Source organism: Trachurus japonicus, chromosome 11 (genome assembly GCF_045865225.1).
Source record: "Trachurus japonicus isolate A0001 chromosome 11, Traja_1.0".
NCBI lineage: Eukaryota > Metazoa > Chordata > Actinopteri > Carangiformes > Carangidae > Trachurus > Trachurus japonicus.
In genome coordinates, this window is record NC_140917.1 from 32,969,101 (window position 1) to 32,979,866 (window position 10,766).

The 10,766-nt window shown below is 45.3% G+C and overlaps 2 protein-coding genes across 2 annotated transcripts; one reads left to right on the top strand and one right to left on the bottom strand.

The window, feature by feature from the left end:
- Window positions 1–3,142: 3,142 nt before the first annotated feature.
- Window positions 3,143–5,116, top strand: LOC146979166 (uncharacterized). The gene is made up of 2 exons (XM_085790255.1): window positions 3,143–3,348; window positions 4,153–5,116. Exons 1-2 carry the CDS (start codon window positions 3,221–3,223, stop codon window positions 5,114–5,116), a joined length of 1,092 nt encoding a protein of 363 aa, XP_085646381.1. The 5' UTR covers window positions 3,143–3,220.
- A 1,158-nt stretch (window positions 5,117–6,274) lies between these two features.
- On the bottom strand, window positions 6,275–8,222 carry LOC146979167 (uncharacterized). The gene is made up of 3 exons (XM_085790256.1): window positions 8,201–8,222; window positions 7,112–7,279; window positions 6,275–6,996 (listed from the first exon to the last, which is right to left on the bottom strand). The coding sequence occupies exons 1-3, from the start codon at window positions 8,220–8,222 to the stop codon at window positions 6,275–6,277; spliced, it is 912 nt and encodes a 303-aa protein (XP_085646382.1).
- Between the last annotated feature and the right edge of the window lie 2,544 nt (window positions 8,223–10,766).

A 10,766-nucleotide genomic window follows, 5' to 3' on the forward strand; every position in this document is an offset into this window, starting at 1 on the left:
CAGCGGCCATGAGACCTAGGAGGCGAAGACACAGCTTCCATGTGACCCCGGCCCCCAGGTGAAACCTCTCCAGACAATCCTTGAGGGAATCCTGTCTGACCTGAGTCAACGTGACCAACCCAGTCCTGGCATCCAGCCACATGCCCAGGAACTGGGTGGCCTGAGATGGTTGCAAACTGCATTTCTTTTCGTTGATGCGCAGACCCAGGTACTGGATGTGCACCAACAACATCTGGACATGACGGCGACACTGCTCCTCTGTCTGAGCGCATATGAGCCAATCGTCCAGGTAATTCAATATCCTGAGGCCCTGCACCCGCAGAGGCCCCAAGGTCGCATCCATGCACCTGGTAAAGGTGCGGGGAGCCAGCGATATCCCAAAGGGGAGGACACAGAATTCGAAGATTTTGCCGTCGAAGGCAAACCTGAGGAATCTTCTGTGGCCCTCCCAGATTGGAATCTGGAAATACGCGTCCTTGAGGTCGACTGTTGCGAACCAGTCTCCCACAAGAACCGCCTGCTTCACCCGTGGAATGGACAACATCTTGCACTTCAGGGGTCGAAGAAACTTGTTCAGACCCCTGAGGTCCAAAATAGGCCGGAGTGTCCCATCGCGTTTTGGGATCAGAAAATAACGTGAATAGAACCCTGCCCGCCTGTCGCCGTGATCCACTTCTCTGATGGCCCTCTTGTCCAGGAGAGTGGAAACCTCTGAGCGCAAGATCTCTCTGCGCTGGTGATCTGCAACCATGGTAAAAGCAGGTACTGAAGTCACAGGAGGGGCGCACAAAAACTGAAGGCGATAGCCCTGGGTCATTGTTGAAACGACCCAGGGGTCCACCCCCAAGGACTCCCATGCTTCTGCATGAGGCCCCTGAGGGTTTGGGCCCACAGGGGAAAAATTGGCGTCAGGACTGGGACTTGGGGCCCTGGGGTGCTTTGCCCCCGCGCCCTCTCGGTCCTTTCCTGCCACGCCGCACTGCATCCAGCCGGACCCTCAGATCTGGCTGGGCCTGACTGGCTTGTAACTGCTGTTGGTGCCCTTGCTGTGGCCTACGCACCTCCTGCCAGCCTGTGGTCTGCCTCAGGGCATTTGTCATCTCTCGAGCCGCACGACGAGCCTCCTGCGCCTGCTGGATCATGGCTGTCGCATCCGGCCCAAACATAGCTGTCGGTTCCACAGGCAGCCTGAGAAGACATGCCCTGTCTTCCGGCTGCAACTGGGACTGTGACAACCACAGATGACGACGTGCTTGCCAGAGACCTGACAAGGCCTTGCCAGCTGCCTCCCCTTGCTCTCTCATGAGCTTGGGGAGAAGTGAGGAGACCTGCTGCAGTTCCTCTACTAGCTGCCCCCCACACTCCTCTGAAAGCTGCTGGACTAAGTGCCGCTGATACAGGGACAATATGGCCGCCGTGTTGGCCAGTTTCGTCTGAACTGCCATAGCCCCATGCATCCTCTCTAGCAACCCATCCATCGCGTTGCAGTTTTTGCTCCGGCTCTTCCCTTTCCCCAGAACTGACTTTGAGGGAGCCACCAGAGCTGCCAAAGCTGCGTCCACGGAGGGTGGCGGCCCACAACCAATCCTCTCTGGAGCGTGAACCGCAGTCATGGCCCGACAGAGGCCGGACCAGTGACCCATTGCCCGTGGCGTTTTAAATTGCTTCCTGACCACCTCCTCAAAGTCTGAGAGGAGGGGCACCAAGAAGCGCGTTGAAGGTTGAGACCCCCCTTTGTCATCATCAAATCGTGGAGGGCCGAGCCCCTGTATAGTCGGCATCTCCACACCAAGAGCAGTTGCTGCCCTACTAATAAGACCTTGCAGGAGAGGTGACCGCTTCTCCTCAAGCTCCCCCTCCTCCTGCTGGTCAGCAGCAAACACATCCTCCTCATCTGAAGGAAACAGGGAAACACTTGCCTCCTCGTCATCACCCTCCACATCTATGAAGGGGGATGCGGGGCGTTCCTCATATGAGGGCCCTGGGGGCGAATGCACCACCTCGGCTGGGACACAGCACACAGACCGCACCCCCCCCACTGTTCGCACAGTGAAGGGGCCTGGAGCGGAAACCATGCCAGCCTGCCCCATTTCTGCAGCTGCAGGCTTGAACCGCTTGGTGGCCTGCAAGCCTACACCAGGGGTATCCTTTATTATGCCCTGTTTCTGAAACAACCGGCAGCGTGCTTCCCTTTGCCTTGCTGACATGCAAAAACAACTCATACATGCAGCCGGATCCTCCCGTGCTGCCCATGCATGCTCCCCCCCCAAGCAATAAACACACAAGTCATGGGAATCATCTATGGGGATCTTCCCCCCACAACCCAGGCATAATGGACTCTCCCGACTCGTCATGGCGGTGACGTCACCGTCACGTGACCCGGAAAAGTTTATGGTGGAAAAGTTTGTTATTGTTTCACTTCTTGTTCGTTTTTGTGTATTATGCTACCCACAAGAATTAACTTGGATATAGGGAGGGAACGGACGCTTTTGCCGCTGTTGTGCCGCTCCCCGACACAACACAATGCGCGGAAGCGTTTTTTTTTTTTTTTTTTTAAAGGCAAGAAAGCCGCCCAGGAAGAAAGTGCTGGCCGTGCCCGCGACTTGTCGCTTCTCCGGCCAGCTGTACCTACACGGCACAATCCTCCTAATGGACAACTTCCCCACACAAAAGGGAAAAAGGAGATATGAGAGAGGACGCTGGCTGCACCCGCGACTTCGTCGCTTCCTCAGACCAACTGTACGCTCAGTACCCCCAGCTCAACTCCTCTTCCCCATGAAATGTAAGGGAGCAAAAGCGACTTTTCACCCTGAGAGGAGTCCAACACAGACCAGCTCTCTACCCGAAGGTATGTGGATGCACAAAAAGCCACCGATCAACTGCCTCTCTCACACAATTCGTTTCTTCTGTCTCTTTCGTTCTCACGCCGTCTGATCTGCAGTGAAAATCAGAGGATCAGCTGATCCCTGCGCAGCTGGGTCCATTTATAGGGCGCAGGGGAAGCCACGGTAGGCGTGGTGTGTCTTAAAGAAGTTTTCACGTCAGCTGCTAGAATGTCAGTAAATCCCATAACATATATTCTATATGTGGTGGAGAGATATTCTCATACGATAGAGAACGGAAGTCGGAGCTGGGAATGACGTCACACCCGAGTTTTCAGCGTTTCAGTTACAAAGTCGGGAAAAAGTAGCCAACGGCCCAAAACGGAAGAGGAAACAAGATGGCAACATCAAAGAAAGTTATTGTCGCGCTTGCCTTGTCCGAATATAAACGACTTCTGGACAAATATACGGTCCTTCTGCAACCTGCAAACACGGTGGATGAGGAGGAAACACAAAGGCGCAGAAGGTATCATATTTTTTCTTTTTTCTTTCTTTCTACATATTTCATTGTTTAGCTACAAAAGTAGCCTATCGAACGCCGTTTGATCGGTCAATAGTAAATAACGGGCGAGTGCTCTTAACAACTGCAATTTTATAAATTATATGTAGATTTAAATCGATTTTTCTCAATGTAATATCAGCAGTTGTCTGTAAAATATGCAGGATCATTTTCAGTGGGATTTGTTCTGTGAAATGTAAACAAACAAAGCCGACAGATGTAGCGGATCTCTGTTTAAAACGTTGGTGCAGCAGCAAGGGAGAGAGGAGGTGAAAAGAGACAATGTAGAAGAGTTTGAAAGTCGCCTCTAACTTCATGAACACAGCTCAAACAGACCCGCTGCTTCAGCACAGTGACGCTTTGATAAATACAGCGGATCCGCGCTGGTTTACAGTATCCTCCTGTATCTATCAGCCGGTCGCTACCGGAGCTTAATTTAAAAAAAAAAAAGCGCTCGGTGCAGCGGAGTTTACTCTACTACAGCTGATCAACTGACATGTGGTCAAGACGTAGCTACAGAGCTGCAGTCACAGGTGCATTTCATTTTTATAGGACTTCAACCTCAAAGCTGTCTGTCCTCAGACTCTCCTGACCTGTCCCTAAGGGACAACATGATTGATTGATTGATTGATTGTGTTAAAGATTTCAAATAAATCTACTGATAAAAGGAAGTAAAAGCTGCTCATATTATTGTGAAATGATACAGTGATGCTATAAGAACTGTAAAATGTGTCATGGTCTTTACTAAAACACGTTTTGTCTCTCACCTAGAATATTGACTGTGCTGCAGCCTACACAGCGAATTATATTGAAGACTGGAACAGAGTGGGAGATGATGCTGAATATGGATGATCACACCTTTTCACGTCATTTCCGTGTCACAAAGCCCCAGTTTGAATATGTCATGATGAAGCTGCAGGACAACGGTATTCAAAAACCACACAGTCAAGGTCTCCTGCCAGTTCCTGCAACAAAGAAGGTGCTGATGTTCCTGTGGTACATGGCCAACCAAAACAGCTTCCGTGAGATGTCTGATAAATTTGATGTGTCACAGTCCACAGCACACAGGATCATCCTACAAGCGCTCAACATCATGTGCACAGTAGGATCATCCTTTATATCCTGGCCAAATACCTGTGAGAAAGCAGCGTCTGCTGCTGCTTTCCACCGCCTCTGTGGTCTCAATGGTGTCATTGGTGCTATTGATGGGTGCCACATCAGGGTGCAAAGACCACCAATAAGAGGAGGAGACTATATGAATCGGAAGTCTTTTTATTCTGTCCTCCTTCAGGGGATTGTGGATGAAAGGGGGCGATTTATTGACATTTTCGCTGGACCACCGGGGAAGGTCCATGATGCCAGGATGTTGAGGGCCTCTGACTTTTACACCACATGGCAGGAGAAGATGGGTGAGAACAGCTTGCTGGGAGACAGTGCATACATCGGGCAGGCATTCCCCTTTGTAATCACGCCTAAGCGTGACAACGGGGCTCTAACTGAGGCCGACGAGCTGCAGAACTCCAGGATCAGCCGTGGGAGGGTGGTTGTAGAGCAAGCATTTGGAAGAATGAAGTGCAAGTGGAGGCGCCTTCGAGATCTGCAAAACACCCGGATCGATGCAGTGGTCATGATCGTAACGGCTGCTTGTTTTCTGCACAATATGTGCATTGGTGCCTCAGAAATCTGCCAGGAACACCCAAATGGATGCCCAAGACAGGCAGATGAAAACGAGTAACACTGCAAATTTCATGAGTTCAAGTTGTAAATATTGTAAATAGGTGTTTTAGATGTGTTTTGAACTTCTTATCCTGCCAGTAAATAAGTGTTTTACACAACTGACTGTCTCTTCCCTTTAATTATGTATTACTATTATTTAGGGGAGGCCGGGGTTGGTTGGCACACTTTTCACTCTTTGCCATAGCACTCTGGCATCATTTATGTGAGAATACTCAAACCAGCATCAAATGAAAGGTTAAGGTGTCAGCTTTAACTAAACACATTTCCATGTCCACAGTTATATTCTAAAATCAATTTATTTATGAATAAAATCATACTGCGCACTTGTGCCAACCAGCCCCGACACGGGGTTGGTTGGCACACTTCATGGGGTTGGTTGGCACAATGTAAAAATGAATGGATGAAGCATCCAATATAATAATAAATTGGAAATTTAATTCCAATATATTCAAATTTAAGGAGATAGCATAGTGCATGCATTTGCATGTATAACACTAAAACAGGGCATTTAAGGCCACAAACAAGATAACACGTACACAGAACATCAAACAGTAAATGATTTGAGCTTCTTTTTTTTTTTTTTAAAGAGAAAATATTCAATGAACATATAATTTATTCTTAAATATAGCATATCACCTCTTTGTATTTTTATGTCTTTCCATCTCACTGTGTTTTAGATTTGCTGTGTGAGGTGGAAGCAGATTATTTACATTAAGGCCTATAGAATCACTGGAATTACAGTATACAGGCTTTGTGGCCCATTTCACTGCAGAAGTCATGTGCCCATTTCTTGCACTCAGTGCACTGAATTGTATGAAATTATGTTTAATCACATTTAATATATGTATACTGCATTTTGGGGTTGGTTTGTGTGTGCCAAAAAAAGCAAAAAAGTGAGTAATTTTCAGATGTTTTAACAAACTATATACAGTAAGTGCAGCTCAAAAAGATGATCATTTTGATGTCACATTTGTGAGTCTGTGACCAACAGGAGGCCAGAAAACAGGGGTGTGCCAACCAACCCCGGTCTCCCCTACTGCAATAACAACATGCCAGGCAGAAATTTAAAACAATTAAATACATTTAATACAACATTCAATACATTACAAATTCAATAACATATATAATAATATATAAATATTCAATTTCAAATCAATCACATTTTTTCCAAAAATCGAGCCATCAGGCCCTCAAACCCCTGCTGGGCTGACTGGAGCTGAGCCAGTAGCTCCTTGTGGCACCTCTGTGCCTCCTCATGTCGCCTCTGGCTGGCTTCCTCTGACTCCCGGAGGTACTGGAGGACGTCATCTTGCTCCCGCCGACGTTTATGAGGTCGTGTGTGTGTTGGTGCTGTGTGGGTGTGGGTGTGGGTGTGCGTGCAGGAAGCAGCCTCTGCTGGAGGTGCCGTGACGGCCGAAGGTCCGAGCACCTCTGGTCTTCTGACATCGATCCCCGCTGCTGTGCCAACCACAGGGAAAACCACATCATGCTGCCCAGCCAGAAGGTCATCCATTTCCTCATAAAACTGAAAGCGGATGGTTCCTTTCCCCGTGGACTTGTTGTTGTCCTTAATTTTTTTATACGCATCAATTAGTGTATTCCATTTCCTGGCCACTTTCTCAGGACAAAACAACTCCGAATACTGAATGGAGAGCTTCTCCGCCGTCTCCTTCCAGAGGTTCTTCTTGTTGCACCTAGCCGATTTCAGCCGAGAGTTCAGCTCCTTCAGACTCTTTGGGAGGCCTTCAGACTCTGCTGCAAGTTGTTGCCGCATTAGGTCAATGAGGAACAGTGTTTGTTCCTTATTGAAACTTTCGTTGGCAGGCAGGGCAGGGGATGGTGACTGGCTGAGAGGGGCAGCATTCTCCTTGGAGCTCTCTACAATACACACATGAGTAATAGGCTGTCAAACATTGTATCATAGACATAACTGTTGTTTTATATTATTATTATTATTATTATTATTATTATTATTATTATTATGTTATCTAACCTGCTGTGGTGGTGTGACTGTCCTCAATCACCACCAGGTTCGCCACAGTGGTGCAGTCCATGTCAGTGTAATACATGGTGAGATCACGCGCTTTCTGGAACAAAGGTCCAGGAAAGGGTGTGCTCCTGTCTGGGTCCACGAACAAATCAGCGTTGTTGTCCACAAAGACTGGGGGGAAAAAAACAAAAAGAAAAAAAGGTTTAGGCTACATCACAGCCATTTCCCTCATAAATATTTTACATGGTAAATATTTTGCAACTAAACTTTTTTTTGTTATATCCTGAGTAGATATGCACACTTTTAAGACGATAAACGAACGTCTACATGTAATTCACCTGTAAGGATGGTGCCGAAAAAAAAGGACGCACTGCGCTCACTCTCGAGCTCACTGGTAAATCAACAGCTGACTGAGCTCAGCTGTTAGAGTAACTGTAGCCTGGTGTTTGGCTGTACGCTACCTTGTATTAAAATAGTTAATTATGTGAACAACTAAGGCTGTTTACCTGCGGTCTCTCTCTCTCTCTCTCTGTGTGCGTGTGTGTTTTCTAACGCCAAAACAACAGCCTACACCATCGATCATCCTCTCAATCACCAATGACGGCGGCTTGTCACTATCACAAGCCGTCACCAACAGTTTAATGGTTTGGTGGTTAACGGCTATTAAATATGGTTATACGTCTTTTGTTTTTTTTTAACAGTCTATGGTTAACGGGCGCCTGTTAAGGCTCGGTAACCGATTACCGTTTTAGCCATCGGTAAAAAAACAAAAAACAATCAGAGAATATATTTGTGCATCTATAATCCAGAGGTCATTCACTAGCCTACATCATAGGCTACCATTTATAACTCTTCTCCGCATTGAAAAAACATAAATAAAAAAAACACACCGGCTGAAACTACCAGGCTAACGGTTAGCCGTTGTTAGCACGGTCTGCTTTATAGTTCGCTATACACATGAAAAATGTAAATTACAATGTGACAGTATTTCGATATATATACATCTAACAATACAATGTATACGGCTGACTATTGTGACAACAAATAGTAAAAAAGGTGAAATAAAAGGATATTACAGGAGCTTCTACTTACTGTTTACAACCGGGGCAGCCATCTTTAAATGTCAACTCGGGGGTTGTGTTGAATGTCCGACTTTCCGAGTCGGAAATCCGACTTCGAGGTGCGTTCCAGTTGAAAGTTCCAACTCGGAGCTCGAAAATCCCGACTTCCGAGTACAACTGGAACGCACCATTAGTCAGCAGCCTAGTCCCATTTGTTTATATCTGTAACCATAGCAACCCAGAGCTGGTGTATTCTGGGAAAGTAGAGGCTGCCATTTTGCAGTGATCAGCTACGGGTGTGACCTCTCAGTTGACAGCTTCGCCTTCTCCGTCTTTCTTTCTCTCTGTTCTTGGCTAAAGCAACGTTTGTAAGTATTCTTCAGTATGTAACATTGAGACGTTACTCATTTTGAACTTTGTTGTTGATTGTGTCAGCTAAAATGTTGCTTCTCCCGCTTTTCCCTTTCGGCCATGTATTGACATGCCCGAAATAAACAAATTGATTGATTGATTGATTGATTGATTAGCATGAGCAAGACCCAGTTAGCTTTGCTAGCTCTATTGTATTTATCATATGTTGTGCTGTTATATTAGCCAAGTGTGCTAGCTACACTGATATTCTGTATCAGGTTTGTTTAATAAGTGTTTTACTGTATTCTGTTGCAGTTTCACAAATATCTCAAGTAAACTTCATGGAAGTAACAAAGCTGTCTCCTGGAGTTCTTGGGACTGTTTAGCTGAGTGGAACATAGTCCATGACACCAATAAACGTCCGATCATGCACAAAATTATTCTTCAAGTCCCTCATATGTTGCTCCCTTTTCCAGAATAGACCATGCTTGGGGTCATGGCACCATCTAACCACTGAGGTTGGGATATTCCAACTGAATCCCAGGGAGACTTTTAATGTGAAATGAACAGCACATAATGTCACGTTTTCGGTGTCATTGGCTGTAATTTAACTGTCATTCTGATAAAGCTGTACTATGTACTAATTCTATATACTCTATATTTCATGCACCGTTGGTATTTGTGCATTATCAACATATTAGTTTTTTTTTTCTTGTGTTCAGACAATGAAAGAAGCTTGACAGTCGAAACTGTCAAGCAGGTAACATCATTCTTGATTTTATTGTCTGAAAAAAATAACTAATATATACGAGAAGACAAAATTAACATAATTAATCGTTATCAACATACTTTACAATTTTATACTAACAGGAAATGATACAATATCTGTGATATTTCAATCAAATTCTTGCAGGACAGGGTGTTGGTCAGTTTTACCCAGGATGCAATATCTCGAGAATATTCTGTGAAATTTAATTCACAGACTTTCATGATCTGCAGAGGGTGAACCACGCTGACTTCGGTGATGCTCTGTCTTGACAGATTTGAATTAGAGCTCACCGTTTCCCCCTCTGACAGCAAGACAAATGAAATGCAATTAAAATACTTCTAAGCTCTTTTAAAATCTTAATTAGCCAGATCAAACTACAGTAAATTTTGCCTTTGGGGGGAGGAAGGTATAAATAACATATGGCCATGGGCTTAAGACTGATTGATGAGTGTGAATCACAGAACTTTAATAAGGCTGCATGGACTAACTGGATTAGCAGGCCACTGAGTGAGATTGAAACAGGAGACATATGAGTCTTTTTCTTGCAAGTGTTGGTTTTTATTTTGTCTGGTTAATCGATTGATCAAATCTCCAGCTTGGATATATAGGAACTGGAAGATTTATTCAACTTCCAAACACAAGTATCCATCACCAACAGCTTCTCTGCCACCACGGCCTTCAGCTTGACCCTAATAAACTAAGCAGTCAGCCAAAATCAATAACAGTCTCTCCTGGGAGTTGACTCCTGCACCACACGTACATGCATCTTATCCATCAACTTCAGCGGCTGAACATGGGCGCAACAAGAAAAGCGTGACAATAGATTACCACGAGAGGGCAAATACTCGCTGTGCAGCCGCAAGGAGTGAGTCTGCGAGATGGTTTTCATAGGTTCTTATCCCTGAACAACAAAACTCATTTATTTACCACAATATATATATATATATATAAAGTGTACTGCAGGATCATGCTTCAGTGAGCTGAGGTGTTCCAGTCTTTACAGTATACCCTGTTTAATGAAAGCCTATAAATAAATGCAGCAGAGTAGACAGTTCAATAACACACGTGTGGGAGTGGAGGTACAGTATACTTGTATACATGCTACTTAATCCATCCAGTTTTAAAGTGAAACATTCTGCTGTAAATACAGCAACACTGAAGTTTGTACCTGTGCTGCACTAGTTTCAGACATAGTTTGTTATTGTCCTTCCTCCAGGGCAAAATTGAACTCTATCTGTCTCTGTATACTGTACATAATACATCTTTATATATAAAAATCCACAGAGGTATTTGTGAGAGATATAATATACACTGATTAGGCATATCTTTGTGGCCATAGCCAGGTGAAGTGAATAACACTTCATCATGGCTCCTGTTAGTGGGTGGGATATTAGACGTTGTTGTCCTCAAAGTTGATGTGTTAGAAGCAGGAAAAATGTTCAGTGTAAGGATCTGATCCAGTCTAACAAGGATGACT

Excerpts from the sequence above, each read along its gene's own strand:
- LOC146979166 (XM_085790255.1), top strand. The coding sequence starts at position 3,221 with ATGGCAACATCAAAGAAAGTTATTGTCGCGCTTGCCTTGTCCGAATAT. Across the intron at positions 3,349-4,152 it reads GAAACACAAAGGCGCAGAAG|AATATTGACTGTGCTGCAGC; the intron begins GTATCATATTTT and ends TCTCTCACCTAG.
- LOC146979167 (XM_085790256.1), bottom strand. The coding sequence starts at position 8,222 with ATGGCTGCCCCGGTTGTAAACA. Across the intron at positions 7,280-8,200 it reads GGCTGCCCCGGTTGTAAACA|TCTTTGTGGACAACAACGCT; the intron begins GTAAGTAGAAGC and ends TTTTCCCCCCAG. Across the intron at positions 6,997-7,111 it reads CAGTCACACCACCACAGCAG|AGAGCTCCAAGGAGAATGCT; the intron begins GTTAGATAACAT and ends TGTGTATTGTAG.